Source organism: Dromiciops gliroides, chromosome 2 (assembly GCF_019393635.1).
Source record: "Dromiciops gliroides isolate mDroGli1 chromosome 2, mDroGli1.pri, whole genome shotgun sequence".
In the NCBI taxonomy this organism is placed as follows: domain Eukaryota; kingdom Metazoa; phylum Chordata; class Mammalia; order Microbiotheria; family Microbiotheriidae; genus Dromiciops; species Dromiciops gliroides.
In genome coordinates, this window is record NC_057862.1 from 306,758,316 (window position 1) to 306,777,346 (window position 19,031).

At 42.0% G+C, this 19,031-nt stretch overlaps 1 protein-coding gene across 1 annotated transcript in view; it reads left to right on the forward strand.

Moving 5' to 3' along the window:
* Nucleotides 1-469: 469 nt before the first annotated feature.
* KDM3B (lysine demethylase 3B) overlaps nucleotides 470-19,031 on the forward strand; it is a 55,184-nt gene continuing 36,622 nt past the window's right edge. Inside the window, exons 1-2 of the mRNA XM_043983532.1 lie at nucleotides 470-733; nucleotides 16,738-16,905. Of these exons, the coding sequence (XP_043839467.1) occupies nucleotides 527-733; nucleotides 16,738-16,905 (375 nt within the window). The 5' untranslated portion in view covers nucleotides 470-526. The remainder of the gene's footprint in view (nucleotides 734-16,737; nucleotides 16,906-19,031) is intronic.

Genomic DNA, 19,031 nt, shown 5'->3' on the forward strand with positions numbered 1-19,031 from the left:
CAAGAGGTTTGGGGTCTTGACCCTATATAGCACCACTATACATACTGATCCTCCCCAGGTTAAAAATCTTTAGTCTCCAAGGAAGATGATCTCCAGGGGTTCATGGGGTAGGGGAACTATGGCTGGGGAACCATGACTCCTGCCTCGAAGTGCCTTCGTAGGGGGCGCTATTTATCAGAAGCCAGCGTAGGGGGCAGGAGAAAAAGGACACCCACCCCACCAAGCGTGCAGTTCCCCTCCTGACCGCAGGGGGCGCTGCAGCGAAGAGACGGGGTGGGGCGCTGTGAGGGGCCCGGGGCTGCGGCCCCGCTCCGGACCGCGGGGGGCGCTGTGAGGAGCCCGGGGCTGCGGCTCCGCTCCCGGCCGCGGGGGGCGCTGCGCGGCGGCGGTGGTTGGTGGTGGCTTGGGGGTGGGGGGGGAGGGGGGTAGGGGGTGCGGAGGCCTCGCGGGCGGATCGGGCGCTCGGCGGCGGCAGCTTCTGGGCTTGGGGAGGCGGTGGGAGCGGCGGGTCCGGCCGTCCCTGGTCATGGCGGACGCGGCGGCCTCCCCGGTGGGGAAGCGGCTGCTGCTTCTGTTTGCGGATGCGGCGGCGGCCTCAGCCCAGGCACCGGCGGCGGTGGCGGCGGCGGCGGCAGCAGCAGCGAGTGGGGATCCGGGGCCTGCGCTGCGCACTCGGGCCTGGAGGGCCGGGACAGTGCGGGCCATGAGCGGGGCGGTGCCCCAGGATCTAGCGGTGAGTGGCGGGCACGCTGGGCACGCAAGGCCGGGGCTGCGGGGCCTGCGGCGGCCCAGGGGGCAAGGGGGCGGCTCCTGTCCTCTCCTCGCCGTGAAGGGGCGGGCGGGGGCCCAGGTCTCCGGGGCCGCAAGAAGGGGAGAGCCCCCTGGAGTGCCCCCCATTTCCTCCCGGGAGACGTGCCGGGGACTGGGAGCTGCTGCTTTCCAGCCATCAGGCCCCGCCTCCTGGGCGACCCCTTTCCCGACGCCCCCCTCTCCCCAAACACGCCTTCCCAACAGTCCCCCAGAATCCTTCCCCCATATCCTCGGGGCCCTATCGGGCCCCGGCCAGCGGCGGGCGCCCCCAGAGCTGGAGCCTCTTCCCTGCCTCCCTCTCTGCCGGCAACTCCCCCCGGGAGGGCTCGGAGCTCGGGCTGCTCTCTCCCGCTCCCCCTTCCTGGAGTCTTGCACCCCATCCGCCGCCCTCGGCCAGCCCCGGAGCCCAGGCAGCGTGCGGGGGAGGGCGGGACGGAGGGCAGGGGCCGGCGCAGGGCGCGGGACTGGGCTCGTCCCGGCGGCCGGCCCGGCCTTGGAGGAGGCCCGCAGCCCCTAGCCGACTGCGCTGGGCTCCGCCACCCGCAGTGTTCCGGGAGGGTGACAGCAGCCTCGGCCCTGCCGCCGTTCGGGGCTTCCGCTTCTCCCCCGGGGCCCGTTGGGTCCCCGGGCCCTTGTTTCCTGCTCCTGCACCCAGCACCCACCCGCCCCGCCAGAGGTTTAGGGTTTCGTGTTTTGGTTTTGGTTTAAACTTCGGGTTTGGCCTCTGCAGTTTGGGGAGAAATGGGGCGGGGGAGGGGGGGAGGTTTGTGATCCAAGTTAGGAGCGTCCGAGTTTAGCCGTCTGCGAGCTCAAGGGGGAGGTTTTTGTCAAAATCTTGTCCTGGAGCTTCTGCAGGCCTTCTGCTCCTGCTCCTTCTCTTGGCTGGCCGGGGCTTCTCTTTTGTGGGGTTAGCTTGTGAAATGGGGGGAGGGGGTGTGCCTCTGAGGTGTGTGACAGTTAACGTCATGCTTTAAAAGTTTAGTTTTCTGGAGTAGTATGCACCTGCCTAGATCAGCAATTAACTTAAAAACAATTGTTAATGATTTTTAAGTTTGGGAGTGGTGTAATTTAAGAAGCATTAAGTCTGTCTGATCTTTTATATTTATGGGTTCTGTTTTGAAGGGGGAAAGGTGTAGACTGTAGCTCTGGGGTGTTATTTGGTTTATAGCTTTTTGATAAATTTGGCCGTTTTTTAAAAACTCGGCCTTGGAGCTTTGTGGATTGTTGTTAGGTGATTAGACCAGAGATTCTAAAGGGGGCCGTGGAGGGATTTTTTTTTTTTTAAGATATAATGTGAAAAGGAAGAAGAGGCTAAGGAGAAGGGAATTTGGAGAGAGGTCTTCTGTGATCCTATTTCCTACTTTTGACTTGGGAAAATAGGGTCAAAGTAGAGTTGGTATTCCCTTCATACCTCTCATACTCAAAGTGGAGTTGGTATTTCCCTCACTGCACTTGGAAGTGAGGTAGCAATCAAGGTTTAAGGGCCCCATTAAGATCCTTGGAAAGGAATTGGTCCCCATCTCTTCGGTTTGTTTAATTCTTATTTGCCAGTGCAGTAGATGAATTAGGGTTAACCATGTATTTTACCTCCCATTTTGAAGCCGTGGTATTTAAATAACGACTTTCATGTCTTCTGAGGGAGTTGGATATTTGAAGCCAGTTAAGTAAGGTTAGTACCTATTAATTCACGAGGACCATAGACCTGGTTCCATAGAGTAAGTAAAGTTGCAGTAATTGTAGAAACTGGAGTGTACACTTTGGAACTTCGTTATTACCCAGCAGCGGGGTTCTGCCTGAAGCCAAAACAGGTTTTGATTTTTTTTTAAGTTTTCATAAAAATGAACTTGTGGAAATTTTGACTACCTTGCAAAATAATCTTGCTTTTCCACACTTAACCATTGTCGTGGTAATAATTTGGTTGATAAGAGTGTTAATCTGTAATTTGAAAATGTATAGAAGCCAAACTGTATGCCATATTTTCCATTTTGATTAAATTTCTTGTTTATTCACCATCCTATTTCTTTTAGGCCTTGGGCTTGTGGGCCTTTCTAATTTGCATGGCCGTTGTACAACACACTGTAGTAAACATATCACACTGTAGTAAACATATCCATCCACCAATCACAAGTGCTCTTCCTGTACTCATGGGTGGAGTTTGTAGAGAGCAGGCCAATGATTGGGCACATGTTCTTTCTGTTATTTTTAAGATGTTTTCAAGGCATTCATAGTTTTGAGTAATGCATAGCAGGGTTCCCCTATTTAGTATGAATAATTGAGGGTTGACTGAACAAGCTTCTGGAATGATTGAAAACATTCCTCTTAACTTTAGGCACAAATGATAGTGTACATTTCTAAATACGCTTTGATGCTGAAATTACTCAGAAGGTAATACTCCTCTATCGAGTCCATAGTGGCAAAACATCATGGAAGTTTATATTCTCATTGAAATGGAAAATGAATATATAAAAACCTGTGTTTTTTAGCTTAGAAATTTAAATCTAAGATGATCTGGAGCCTCATTGAGTTTTTAGGCACTCAGGTACTATGTGCCATTTGTTGTTGTTTTTTAATGCCAGTTTCTATCAGATCAGATGTTGCTCCTGAACAGCTAACTAAAGTTTCTAAAATAGCATTACCTCAACTTTCCTTTCTCTTCTATTTATTTCAGGTTTGTTCAATATGTCTTCCTATGTTCACACTTTTTCACACAGTACTCAATAAATGGTTTCTAAATGACTAAATGAATCATAACTTCCTCATTTTTCCTTAGAATATGTTCTATTAACTGTTCTTCCCCTGGTATTTCTCTAAATAGTTCCAAGTGAGACAAACTCTTGACAAACCTCTCATAGGCTAGGGTTAATAATGTTCTGCTTCACTAAGTGTCTCTTTGCTCTATGGATTTCCTTCCCTGAGAACAGGATTTTACCAATCTTGCTATTCGTGTTGTTTTCCCCAGCAGCCATCTGACTTCCACCTCAACATGGCTACTAGAAGGGAATATGTTCGTTTCATTTGTCAGTAGCACCCTAAACAACAGCTGGGGTGGGCTCTTTCAGATTTTTCTGCCCGAAGGGCAGGGGACCATAGCACCTGCTACTGCTTCTCACTTTTCACTTGCCTTTGACAGGTTGATGTTTTTCAAGACTCCAAAATACCATGGCTTCTTGAGATGACAATTACTGTCTGGCTGTTTCAGGAAGGTTTTCTTGTGGTAAATACCTTTTTAGGAAGGTATAGGGGAAGCCACGCTGTCCACGGTATTGCAGATTGTGAAAAACTCACTTTTATCCCTTAACTTAGAAGCAGTCATATTCTGAATCATAAAAATCTAAATTCATGAGAGACTGGGTTTTATTTATAGTGGAAGCCTAAGAACTGGGTTGGATAGTCTACACAGACTGAGTATTCCCTACCCACTACCTGGAGATTAAGCCAATTCCAGAGACCAAATTAAAAATTAAAAGGTAGCGCCCCCCCCCTCCAAAAAAAAGTCAGCAAAAATGTATTAAGCGACAGCTTATGTAGGAGGAACAGTAGAAGGGAATGGATACAGATATGAAAAAGACAGCCCCTATCCTAAGTTGACAATTGCGGGGGGGGGGGGGACCACCCACAAGAGGAAACTGAGAAGGAAGGGAAGGGAAGTAATAGAATCCAGTCCAAACAGACTGGGAAACACGGAAGATGGCTGGACTGGGAGCCCTGTTTAAATGAAAGCTTCCAGAGGCTTTCTTTCCTGTTGTATGGCTCTACAAATCAGAAGAGCAGAGGGTACTGACTGAAGGCAAAACCATAGCCCAAGACTGATACAGTCTAGTAGGATGATGAATTTCCTACTAAACTCAAGGAGGAATGATAGAGTCCAGTCCAAACTTGTACAGCTGGATAGGAAATGAAAAAGAAAAAGGATATGTCGCCAAAAATATATTGGCATTAAGCTAACACATAGCCTATTGTGTTATCTCGTTCTATTTAAACTATTTCTTCCTAAAAATAGATATATGTGTATTGGACTCTTATTAAGACCTGGGCTTTCTGCGGATTCCAAGTATACAAATGCAAAACAAGCCAGTCCCTGCCCTCCAGGACCTTACATTCTTATGGGGAAAGACTATGCCTAAAGGGAGCTGTAAAGAGTTGCCTGGGTTGAGGATTTGGCTATTCTTTGAGCTGTAGGAAGTAAGGTGGAGTCTTTTTTCCTGGGGTAGACAAGGCTAAAGGTCACTTGTTGGGATTCCTGAGGTAGGGGCTGGGTAGGGTGGCCTGGGTGGAGACTTAGCGGTTTGAAGCTGTTGGCAGGAAGTCAGTGAGGAACAGGATTCTACTGTCAGAGCATGGACGATACTGAAGACTTACGAACCTTGCTTAGCTGTCATTTTTTTCCTTTAGTTTCACCTATAATCAGCACATTCAGCATTTGATATCACTTGCTTCTTATCTTTTAGTAAAGTTCTCAAAATTTAATTTATGTAATTTATATAAGATACTACCCTGATTGTATCTGTAACATTTTTTTTAAGTGAGGTTTACCACTGGGAAGATTTCCAGAGAAGACTTTAACTTACCTGTTTATGTGAACTTTTGTTATCCCAAGCAATGGAGTTTATCCTTTATGGACCTTATCTGAACTTTATGCCTTGGACCTGGGCTGACAACATTTGCAGTAATATCATTCACCTTCTATAAGTCTTCCTTATCAATTGAGAAATATACTAGAGGTACTTCTAAATTAGATCCTTTCTCACTTGCATTTATAGAGAGTATTTCTGTAATCAAGTCCTATACCTTTATTTTCTAGCCAAAAAAGAAAAAAGTTATCTTCCCTGATGTTTTTCTTTGTGTGTCACATCAATATAAATTTAATGTTTATATTGTGTGAAGGAAGGATGTCAGAGGGAGGGGGATGTACATATACCATACCAATATCAAAATAGAGTTTATAATCTCCCCCATTCCTCAGACTGACTACCCAGACTTTCCCTATTTAATGTTGAGGGCACCATCATTCTTCTGCTCACCCATTTTCATACCAGTGTAAGTATCCTTGACTCTTAACTCTCCATCATCGAAATATCTAATCATTTGCCCCCTCACATTAGTGCTTTCTCCCTAATACACCTTTCCCATTCTCAATTCAAACCATCCTCCCACTTCAGGCTACCACTATCATCTCTTACCTGGGCTACTGTATTCTCGGTAGAATTTCCAAAATAATCTTCTCCAAAGCATAGGTCTGATCAAGTTACAACAGTCTTCAGCTGCTCTATTGCCTCTAGGATAAAATACGCACTCCTTTTGTTGTTTGGTCATTTCAGTCATGTCCTACTCTTTCTGACCCCATTTTTGGGTTTTCCTGGCATAGATACTGGGGTAGTTTGCCATTTCTTTCTCCAACTCATTTTACAGATGAGGAAATTGAGGCAAACAGTGACTTGCCCAGGGTCACACAGCTAGCAAGTATCTGAGACCAGATTTCAACTCTTCCTGACTTCATGCTTGACACTCTATCTACTGTGCCACCTAGCTGCCCATGTACTCCTTACCTTGGCACTTAAAGCCCTTTGTAACCGGGCTCCGACCTGCCTTCCAGACTTTCAAGTTACTCCTCTACATTCTAGCCAAGCTGACCTACTCTTTGTTTCCTCAAAGTGGCATTCAGTCTCTTGTCTTTCTCTACTTTGGTATTTTCTCTGTACTGTCATTTCCCCGTGTTTGAGATGTACTGTATTCTCATTTCTGCTTCTTAGAATCTTCGGCTTCATTCTAGGCGCAGCTCTGCTCCCCGCTCCTCAAATTTCTTGGTATTTACTTATCTGTGTATAGGTTTCCTCCTTTTGCAAACTCCTTGGGGGCAGGGGTGCTATTGATTTTTTTTTCTTTTAATTTGTATCTCTAGCTCCTAGGCTGACTTCTAGTTGGTAGCAGGCACTTAAATGCTGATTGATTGATTGAAATTCTAATGCCTTTTGTCCTGTTTTTCTTTTTTTTTAAATTAGGCTTTGTGGTCTCCCTGAGGGAGTTAACCCTCATCTACTACATCTTTCTATAGAAAATTGTGTTCTGGATTCCAAGCGAGACCATCTTACAATTTTTGGAGAACAACCCATTCATAAATTGGTTTAACCTGTAGGGGGTAAATCCAATTTGGATTTCTAGCAGCATTCCCCCTCTGCAGCTTACATTTCAATGATATATTTCATAGGCTGTAGTGTTTCTTCTGGACTTATCTATGACTGTGGAATCATGCTAGTAATTTATTTGTATTGAGATTACTAAAGTCATTTTTTATCGGGCCTTTTTATACTGTTTTTCTGGATCAGGGTTACTAGAGAATTATTTTTCTCAGTGAGCAACAACTGCCTACTTATTTAAAATAAATTATGCCTTGTGTTCCCCATTTCCATTCTGAAATTTTATAACTGTTTCAAGACTATAAAGTGGCTGTTGCCACCAAATAAGAATCCACTTCTTGAACTATCCTGGGATCTGATCTTCATTAGCCTTTGGAAAGCTAAGATCATCTATACTTTCTACATCCTAATTGGTACATTTAAAGTCTTGAATGGAAAGTTCTCCTGGGTGTTTGTCACTGGCAGGGACCAGCATTAACTCCCTTTGGGAGTTTCTTCCATCATATTCCTTTGGGATATTGTTTTTAAATTAATTAGACTAAGATGTAAAACTTCTCTAGTACAGAAAGACAGTTTTTATATTGTTTTGGAACACTTAAGTTTTACCTTTAAAATACTTCCTTGAGGGCAGCTAGGTGGCCCAGTGGATAGAGCACTGGCCCTGGATTCAGGAGGACCTGAATTCAAATCTGGCCTCACTTAATACTTACTAGCTGTGTGACCCTGGGCAAGTCACTTAACCCCAATTGCCTCACCAAAAACAACAACAACAAAAACTTCCTTATAATAACTGTCAGATACTCAAATGGATTTGTGATTTTAAGGATGTGAGTATTGCCTCCAAGTGTACATATTACAACCCACCCATACCTATACATTTTGTGTGACTCTTGTCCAAGGCTGGCCATAAGCTTGCCATGGAGATAATTTTCTTTCATGGTTTCCCTTCTCCTCCCTTCCCTTGCCCCCTAAATAAACTATAATCTCATTTTAACTGCTTTTGTGTGCAAGAGGGTGTAATTCTTCTTTTTTTAAAATTATTTTATTTATTTGTTTGGTTGTTTTTTTTTGCACAGGGCAATGAGGGTTAAGTGACTTGCCCAGGGTCACACAGCTAGTAAGTGTCAAGTGTCTGAGGGCAGATTTGAACTCAGGTCCTCCTGAATCCAGGGCTGGTGCTTTATCCACTGCACCACCTAGCTGCCCCGGGTGTAATTCTTTAAAGAAGTATTCCTAAGGACCCCAAACCCATACCCCATTTCCCCCATAACAGTAGGAATGCTAGCATATCTGTCAGTACCAGTTATACTTACCTCACTTGTCACATGACCGGCCCATCTTGGGGTTTTGTTCTTTTTTCTTTCTTTCTTTCTTTCTTTCTTTCTTTCTTTCTTTCTTTCTTTCTTTCTTTCTTTCTTTCTTTCTTTCTTTCTTTTTTTTTTTGCGGGGCAATGGGGGTTAAGTGACTTGCCTAGGGTCACACAGCTAGTAAGTCAAGTGTCTGAGGCCGGATTTGAACTCGGGTACTCCTGAATCCAGGGACAGTGCTTTATCCACTGCGCCACCTAGCCGCCCCCTATAATGTCCTTTTAACCTGTACTCCATTGGAATTCCTGACTCAGAGAACAAACGACAAGTTTGTTTTAATCTCCTGTACTAAGTTAATAAATTAATACTTATTTTGGTGAGCCGAGAAAAGGGAAAGGTTGACAATTCTAGTTACTAATCTCAAGTGAACTAATGGTTTGCTTTTTCTTTCTTTTTTTTTTTTTAAATTTTTTTTTTTTTGGGCAGCTAGGTAGCACAGTGGATAGAACACAGGTCCTGGAGTCCGGATCCTGTACCTGAGTTCAAATCTGGCCTCAGACACTTAACACTTACTAGCTGTGTGACCCTGGGCAAGTCACTTAACCCCAATTGCCTCACTGAAAAAAAAATTTTTTTTTAATGGTTTGCTTTTTGACGTTGGGCAGGTAGCCTCTTATTGTTGGGGAAAGTGGGGGGAGGAAGGAAGACGAAGGGATCCATCTTATGCTTTCTAAGGAACCTGGAGGAAAAATAACAAACTAGAATAACCTATAGAAAGTCTTCGGAGAAGTTTGGAAGAAGAGGCTTAAGTGTAAATTGAAGGTATTTTATGTTATATACATGCAGGTATTTTTAGAGGATACCCTGAGGTACTTAAACTATTTAATTTTAAAAGTCAGTCTGTTCAGGAATATTTGAGCTAAGTTTTATGAGGAGAGCAGTGAGAGGGAAGAATAATGTCTACAAAAGTAAAGATTCTCCCAGAGGTCTCTTCTGGTTCCAGATATATGATGCTATGAAACATTCTTTTCCAACATTACCTCAGTTTTATAGGGTGGATATTTTGGAAGACTCCCCTTTTGTTGGAAATGTAGAGAAGATTAGGAAGAAAAATTCTGTTATCAGTTATATCTCAAATGAGACCCCATGACAGAACCAAACATTGCTCTGACTTTGTCACTTTGGAAGGCCTGCTTTTTTTTTTTTTTCTCCTCTCTGGAGAATTTATGAAACTACATTGTTTCAAAACTATTATTTTAAAAACTCCTAAGCCATATCCGTCTGGAGGGAATCTTAAATGAAAGCAAAAAGTTACACTACTATATCTCTGTTCTCTTAGGATAACATCCTCTGGTCCCCAAGTCCCAGTTCCAGCATACTGTTGCTTCTTCTCCTTTTTGAGAAACAGTGCTATTTTTTGGCCATGTCGGACCATTTCTTTTGATCACATTCCACTTAGAACTCAGCATTTTGCTTTCAGTATTCTGTGAGTTGATCTATCACCTATTTCGTCTTCATCTTTACTATTGGCTAATCTATGACCTGACTACTACCAGTTATCTTGTGTGTAAAAATTTCCTGACCATAACTCTTTTCTAAGACCTTTATTTCCAGATATGAATTAAGTTCAATGTTAGATGCATATCCTTCAGCAAATATTTATTAACTCATCAAACGTTTTTATTCTAATCATTAATCTTTAAGAAAATAGATGCTTTTTGTTTTTCTATCACATTCATTTTTTAAATTTTATTAATTCTAAACCTTAAAAATACTAAAATGGGTGTTTACATGTGCCGTAGATCAGAAAAAGATTGATCATGCATGAAACTTGGAACCTCTTATATATATATACAGCTTGCTTTTCTTAAAATATATAATAGCTCAGTATATATAATTTCCAATCCTGTTTGTGATGTTTCCTATTCTCTTCATGCCTCGATGACCCTGTCTTCTTTTTTCTCCCTCATTTTTTTGGTTGCCCTGTTCCCTACCCCCCCCCCCCTCTTGGGGGGAAGGAAACCTTATAACAAATATACTTAGTCAAGCAAAACAAATTCCCACATTGGCTATAGCTGAAAATATGTCCTGTTTTGTGCTTCATCATCATTCCTCTGGAATCATAGTTGGAAGTTACATTAATCAGAGTTCTTAAGTCTTTTAAAGGCTTTTTTTTTCTTTATAATTTACAGGTGTTGCTGTTTTATAATTATTATATTGGTTCTGTTCACTTCATTCTGAATTAGTTCATAGGGATCTTCCTAGTTTTCTCTGAAATTACTCCTTTTATCATTTCTTACACCCCCTATAATTTTTTCAGCCATTCTCTAATTGAAGAGCACTCTTGGCATGGGGGTGATGTCATGACTTTCAGTGAATTGGATTTAAGTGAGGGAGGGCTGTGCAGGGTCTCCAGCCTCTCACTCTTTCCTTCAGAGCCATCTGGGTCCAGTGGCAAGATACAGCTTGCCCAGGGTCACACAACTAAGTGTCTGATTTGAGATTTGAACTCAGGTCTTCCCAACTTCAGGGCCAGTACTTTATCTATCCACTGTGCCACCTAGCTGCCTTGCCAGTGAAGAGTTGCTTTAATTTGCATTTCCCTAGTGATGTAGACTAGGGCATGGTAGATAGAGCACTGTCCCTGGAGTCAGGAGGATATGAATTCAAATCTGGCCTCAGACACTTGACACTTACAAGCTGAGTGACCCTGGGCAAATAAGTTACTTAACCCCGATTGTCTCAAACATCCAGGGCCATCTCTCTAGTCGTCCTGATTGTGTTTCTTGCCACTGGACCCAAATGGCTGTGGAGGAGAGAGTGAGGGGCTGGTGACTGCACAGCCCTCCCTCACTTAAATCCAATTCACTGCAAGTCATTCCATCATCTCCCGATGTCATGGTCCTCTTTGAGAACGAAGGACAAACAACCAGTGATGTGACTGTTTTCATACGGTTATTGATAGCTTGAATGCCTTTCTTTAAAAACTTAATATTATTTGCCCATTTATTTGTTGGGAATGGTTCTTGTTTGAACACATTTTAATCAGATTAGTTTCTTCTTATCTTGGATATGAGACCATTATCTAATCACTTAATCACTGCTTAAGTCTCAAGAAAGTAGTTGTCCTTGGCCTGTCAAAGAAAGGCTCATTCAGTCATCAATCCTTATATATTCAGTATTGAGAGAAGTTAGGAAATAATTAGGTGACTCAGTCACAGTATCTTGGCTCTTCCTTAGAATTGGAAAGCAATTTGGAGAATACCTCAGAGTTTCTCTTTTAGATTATTGTTTTCAGTTCCCAAGATTAACAATAATAGAATATTGTATTCCAACAAACACAGAAGGTTTTGATTTATTTATTGTATTTACTTAAAATTTAGCTTGAGTTTTAGATCAGTATATTAGTGTTAAAGAGGCAGTATGATGGGGGAGGCTAGGTGGCCCAATGGATAAAGCACTGGCCCTGGATTTAGGAGTGCCTGAGTTCAAATGTGACCTCAGACACTTGATACTTACTAGCTGTGTGACCCTGGGCAAGTCACTTAACCCCCATTGCCCCGGGAAAAAAAAAAAGGCAGCATGATGTGATGCAAAGCTTCTTGAACTGCAGGTCTTGACCCCATAAGGGGTTGTGTAATTGAATGTGGGGGTTGCAAACAATTTGGCAACAGTAAAAGGTTATGTCTACCAATTTTCTATACCTATATACCCCGGGGGTCACATAAAAATTTCTTGAGCTAAAATGAGTTGAGAGTGGAAAGAATTTTAAGAAACCCTGGTTTGTAAGTGGGATAGTGAGCTGGTCTCAAAGCTAGGAAGCCCTGGATTTAGATCTCACCTCTGACACCTATTGGCTGTGTGATGGACAAGTCACTTAATCTCCCAAACACTGAGATTTGGGATTACAAATTTCAGAGAATCAATCAGTACACCAGGGAGCATTTATTACGTGCTTACTATGAGCCTTCGTGGTCGTTTCTAATCCACTTAGTACAGTGCCTACTACATAGTAAGTACTTAATAAATGATTGTTCTTTCCCCTTCCTGAGTATGAGGCATGGAAAGAAAAAGCAAAAACAGTTCTCTGCCATAAACAAACATTTTAATGGGGGTGGGGAAACAAAATAAGTACACGAATCTGAGAATACAAGATAAATACAGGAAGATAGACAGTAACCTTAGAATGCATATTACTAACTGGGGGGGGGACGACGACCAGGAAGTGTCTCCTGGAGTAAGTGGTTCTTGAGCTGAGTATTAAAGGATGCTGGGTTGGGAGGGAGAGCTTTCTAGGTAATAGCTAGTAGAAAGGCACTAAGGAAAGATGGGGCATTTTATGTGAGGAATAGCCAGTATGGCTGGATCATAGAGTGCGTAGAGGGAAGTAGAATGAAGTAGAAGACTCGAAAGGTTGGAAGAAACCAAGTGAGAGGAGATCTAAATGTCAAACAAGGGATTTTATATTTGATCCTAAGGTAATAGGGAACTACTTGAGTTTATTGATTGGGTGAATGGGGGTGGTAACGTGATCAGACCTGACCTTTAGGAAAATCACCTTGGCAGCTAGAGGATAGATTGAAGTAGGGAGAGATATGAGGCATGGAGACCATGTGAAAGTTCATGTGATTTGGCAGCTGATTGGAAAAAGGAGTCAAGAATGAAGTGACACCAAGGTTGTGGCCACAAGTGAAAAGGTGCTGGTGCCTTTGACAATATTTAAGGGAAGTTCCGAAGAGGGAAGTATTTTTGGAGGATAAAATGACTCAAGTTTGGCGTGCTTATGTTTGTCTTGTCCGTCAGAAAATTATTTGAATGCAAGATCCAATAAGGATGGATAGTTGGGTTTTATTCGTTTTTTAATCTGTCAAAAGGCCTGATTTAATGACATGCTAGTCCCGCAAGAAATAAACACCCACAAGTCTTCCCCCCTTGTCAGTAACACGGTTAAATTGACCAGCCAACTCATACTTTTTAACCTCCATCCCAATACCTTATTCCCTCCCACAGAAGTGTGCTTCATTCGGTGTGTACTTGTTAAAACCGCAGCCTCCAAGAGGCTTGGTGGTTCTTGCTCCCTTTACACTATGATTCTACTTGGTAAATGGATGGGTAAGACAGGTCAAAAAACTCAGCCACCACCATAAGCTGAAATAAAAGGTGGCCAGCAACCAAAATGGACATTTTTGTCCCAAATCCCTTCTGCAACAAGCCTGAGAGCTCTACTTCCTGCTCGCTCTGCCTCTCCCGTGGCGGCTATAATGGCTACAAGGCTTTAATCCTTTTCTAGTTGAAGTTCTAAATACACACAAACACCCCAGTCCCCACGTACATATACCCCCTAGAGGGTTTTTTGGTTTGTTTTGAAATTTAAATAAAAAAATACTACTTTGCTTCTGGTTGAGGGAGAATTAGCAGCAAGAAGTTTCCTTTTCTCTTTTCTAAAGTCATGCAGTCTACCCTGGTTCTTTCAGCCTACACACTATCTTTGGCTATTACCCCTTCCAGGCATAAAGAGGCCAATACAATTAGAAAACAAAGGGTTTTGTTTTCCTGCCTATCTAAGCTGAGTCCACCATCCTTTACTAAACGTAAAACAACCTCATGAATTTAAAATTTTTCTTCCCCTCCAAAAACAACAACAACAAAAAAAAACCCCAGTAAATCCTTCCCTCCACCTACCCCATCCCCCAATCTCATATACATATCCTTTTTTTCCTTCTAGAAGCCACAATTCTCTGCTCAGGTACAAACCTGATTAGATGGAAGCATTGGTTATGTTTCCCCAAGCCCTTTATCCACTAACACAATATCTCAGTCTTCAAAAAGTGATCAAAGATGGGGAAAAAATTAAAAAATTAAAAACTTCCCCAACTCAAAAAAAGCCCCCCAAAAAGCAAGGATTTAACTATGGACGCATGCGCGCACACACACACACATGGTATTTTGTGCCCTGACTTACATATAGTAGGGAAATTTGGAAGAGGGGAGAAGTACAGTGGGAGGAGGGGCATGAGGTTATAGGGTGGGGGCTACAGAAGATATCCGTAGGTCTTGAGAGACTTAAGAGAAGAAAAGGTTTGGCATATATAGAGAATGAGATAAGAAATCCAACAGGAATGCCGTGCCAGAGGGGTTAGGTAGAAGAAGTTCTAAAGAGTGGAGGGATGGAGGTTGGGATAAGAATGAAGAATGGGTTTAGAAAGGGTAAAGCATAGGAATAGATGGAGTGTGAGAAGAGGTTTTGGTCATATAGAAGAAGGAAGTAGAAGGAACAGTTGTAGATAATGGGAAGATCTTGGCTGTGATGCCTTTGTGTGAGTAAGGGGTCCGAAGGCGGGAGACACAGTATTTAAAGAGATTGAAGAAGTAAAAGTTTGAGGGAACATCAGCATGGAAGTTGAAGTTTCTTCAGCTCGAGCTGGAGAGGAAGACAGTGAACCAGCCAGGTGCCCAACTCCTTGAGAAAGGAAGGAGAATGAGCTGGGTAGAACATTTAATTGTCCAGATTTCAAAGGAAGAGAGGTAACTGAATTATAAGGTGGCAAAAAGGGAGTCTCAGAGCGACAGCAGGAAGCAAAAAGTCTTTCAACTCCTTTTCCAGGACCATTGTGGGAGAATTTGAATGAAGGTGTCGGGCAGGATGGCCTGGGATGCACTGTCATCAAGGGGGAAGATGAGAGAAAGAGGTCCAGAATGAAGGCAGGCTTGTTGCCATAGAATGGGAACTCGAGAGGTACAGGAGAGGGCAGCATTGCAGTTAAGCTATAGGTGGAATAGGCACTAGGAGGATAGGGATGAGAGAGCAGGAGGTTTGGGTCTGGAATAGTTTGCTTCTAGGTGTCCTGTGACCGAATAATAGAGGGGGTAGGCAGAGTAATAGGTAGAGGTAAATTGTTATCCCCAGGAGTAGTAGTTGGTAGGCTCCTTGAGAACACTGACCATCTATCATCTTCCTTTTGTTCCCTCTCAGTGGCTTAGTAAATACTTGTTGAATGAATCCAACTACCATTGTTCCCACTCCCCTACATTTGGATGGATGATCTATTGTTTGGTCCCAGAATAATTACATGAAATGGAATCAGGAATCTGGGGCCATAGTATGCAACATACTTTATAGAATATTGTGGGGCAGCTAGGTGGCGCAGTGGATAGAGCACCAGTCCTGGATTCGGGAGGACCTGAGTTCAAATGTGGCCTCAGACACAACACTTACTAGCTGTGTGATCCTGGGCCAGTCACAACCCTCATTGCCCTGGCAAAAAATTTAAATAGAATATTGTTTTGTGGGGTTTTTTGCAGGGCAGTGAGGGTTGTGACTGGCCCAGGATCACACAGCTAGTAAGTGTTGTGTCTGAGGCCACATTTGAACTCAGGTCCTCCCGAATCCAGGGCTGGTGCTCTATCCACTGCGTCACTTTGCTGCCCTCTAGATTATTGTAAAACTAGAACTTTGTATATATTACTTCATTGCTTAGACAGCTTTTTGGTAACATCTATCAATGAATATTTTATTGAAAATTTGCTATGTGTTTAGCTACTGAATAGATTGTTTTCTACATTAATTCCATATCTCTATAGATAAATCTTGGATACTTTGCAACCTGTGTGATCGGGAAACCAAACCAAAAGCAGATGGGATGGGGGCTTCTTGTTAAAAGTAGCTTTGCACAAAAAACAAACAAACAAAAATGTAGCTTTGGTATGAGCTATGTTCATATAGTAATTTCCAGTTAACTACATTTTAAGAATCTCTTTAGGAAAAAAGCAAAAGCCTTATTGTGACTATAGCATCCTTTGGCCAACAGATTATAATCACTAATGGCAACAGTAGCTATTATTATTTATTATTATTCACATGTCCCTTTCAGTATAGGTACACAGAGTTTTGATACACCCTGTAATCTTACCACAGAATCCAAAAAGGGATTTAGAACTAAAACCATAACTTTGTTTTTATGTGATGACTCCCCTAGGATGATATAATACTTTTAAATTGTTCACTGGCTTTGAGACCTAATGAGAAGGAAGTGGAAGACTTGAAATGTCTTGTGTAGACCCTGCTGAGAATTATTGTCTCTGTGGTTGTCAGTGTCTGTGCTTCTGTTTCTTAAAAATGCAGCTGAGGGGGCCGCTAGGTGGCGCAGTGGATAGAGCACTGGCCCTGGATTCAGGAGTACCTGAGTTCAAATCTGGCCTCAGACACTTGACACTTAACTAGCTGTGTGACCCTGGGCAAGTCACTTAGCCCCCATTGCCCCTCAAAAACCAAAAAAACAAAACAAAGTGCAGCTGAAAATCAGTCCTCTGTCTCATTAAACCATGCTCAGTAACTCTTAAAATGTTTTCTAAAAAGTAATTTTAAAAGGACTCAATGTTTTTTTAACCATTTGTAAAGCACAAGGGGGTTTGAGTATGAGTATATTATAAAATGAAGAAATTCCAAAATAGAGTTTCTAATTTTTTTTTTTGGATTCCCTGGCAGATATTTGTGGAATTCGATGGCTGCAACTGGAAGCAACACTCCTGGGTGAAAGTCCATGCCGAAGAGGTTATTGTGCTGCTGCTAGAAGGCTCCTTAGTCTGGGCTCCTCGAAAGGAGCCATTCCTCCTCCAGGGGACCAGGGTCTCAATTGCACAATGGCCAGCCCTGGTGAGTATAATGGGCAGCAGCCGATTGAATCTTCTGCCTTTTGACTTTGATTTGAAAGTTACATTTGTAGAACCAGATCTATACATGCGTGTGAGGTTTTTAACAGCCATACTTTTGAGAATTGATATGCATAATTTAGAAACACAGACCTTCCTGTCAAATAATTTTCAGAAGGACGAGACAAACACAAATAGGAAATGTTTTCTCTGACGTGCTCTGAAAGTTTTTCTTTCTTAAAATATTAGGTTACTTTTTATCTCTGGGGAATTTTTGTCATCTTCAACATGCTCTCATAGAAAATTTTTGAAATGTGTATATTATCCTGAAGGAGATTTTCTAAATGATCAGATATTTGCCCTTTTAAGGCAACAGCTAGAGAGCTAGCCTCAGAGTCAGTAAGATGTGGGTTCAAGTGCAGCCTCTGGCACTACTAGGCTCTGTGACCCTGGACAGGGCCTGATTTAACCTCTCAGTGCCTCAGACAATTCTCTACTCCAGGCAAGTTTGGGAAACTGAGAAGGTGCATACTGTCTTGGTTGCCCTTTCCTCTCCTGGGAGTTGCCCTTATCAGCTAAATTACTGGTCTAGTCCCTTTCCCTATCTCTAAGGTAGGATATAATAAACAGAATTTAATTCTGAAGGTAAGTACTTTTTTCTCATTCTGTTGTTGAAAACATTAGGTGGAAAGTGGCAACAACTAAAAGAAAATTAAATTGTTTTATAGTTTTTTTTTTTTTTTTTTTTTTTTTTTTTTGTTTTTTTGTTTTTTTGTTTTTTTTTGCTGGGCAATGGGGGTTAAGTGACTTGCCCGGGGTCACACAGCTAGTAAGTGTCAAGTGTCTGAGGCCAGCTTTGAACTCGGGTACTCCGGAATCCAAGGCCAATGCTTTTATCCATTGCGCCACCTAGCTGCCCCCTGTTTTATAGTTTAAATTTAAATTCATGAAAAAAAACTGAACCATAAACTTTTAGCCACCCCATTCATTGTTAGTGTGAGATATATTTTCACTTGCTAGGATGGTGTTTTTTTTCCTTTCTGTTTGTTTTGGGAATGACATTAAATATATTTTCCTCTTATAACAATTTATTTTAAATTTCACTTTTAATTTCATTGATAATAATTATAAGCAGTCAAATAGATTGGGAAGAAAAATACAAATAAAATGATTGTAAATTATTGTACATTTACCCCAAACTTCTGTTATTTCTAGATATTTAAAAAATAAATATTTAACAAGGTAGAAGTAAAATTGTCCTGTTGGTTTTTAAGACCCCTTCTCCATTTCTTTTCTATATATTTATGGGTTTTGTTTTTGTTGTAGTAATCATTTTTATTTCCATAGTTGTCATAGGTATTATATATGTTGGTGAAGGTTTTTTCAGTTCTGCTTTCTTCACTCTGCATTATTTCTATTTTACCATATTTCTCTGTATTCTTCTTAGTCAACACTTCTTACGACCGACCCAGTAATATTCTAGTACATTCATATTTTATAATTTGTTTAGCTACCTTTTTTGTTAGAACTTTGAATGACATTTATGGTCAGTTTATATTTGAAAAGTTATTCTGTGCATATGTACATACATTTAAAAATTTTTTTTTTATTTTAGTGAGGCAATTGGGGTTAAGTGACTTGCCCAGGGTCACACAGCTAGTAAGTGTCTGAGGCCGGATTTGCTGTGTACTCCTGACTCCAGGGCCAGTGCTCTATCCACTGCGCCACCTAGCTGCCCCATGTACATACATTTTTAAGGATCTTGCACATCTTAGGCAATTACTATTTGTCAAATTGAAGAATGATTAATTTTTAGAACCCTTCAGATTTCAGGAACACTACCCAGAGGTCTTAAATTTGAATCTGTTTTCCTTGGGTCTTTAGCCAGGTTCAACCCTAACAAGACCTAACAGGAAGTTAAGTCCTTTAGAGATTATAGAGAATTTTTGGATTTTGGCCTTAAACTGACGTTTATACACAGGATTACCTTGCTTATGATACTGACCAAAAAAAAGACAAGGAGAGGAGAGGTTATTTGAGGCATTTGGTGCTGAGTTAGGAATCATTTTGCAGGGCTTTGTGCTTTAAACTGTCACTCAATTTACTATAAAGTCGTGACAAAGAAATTTA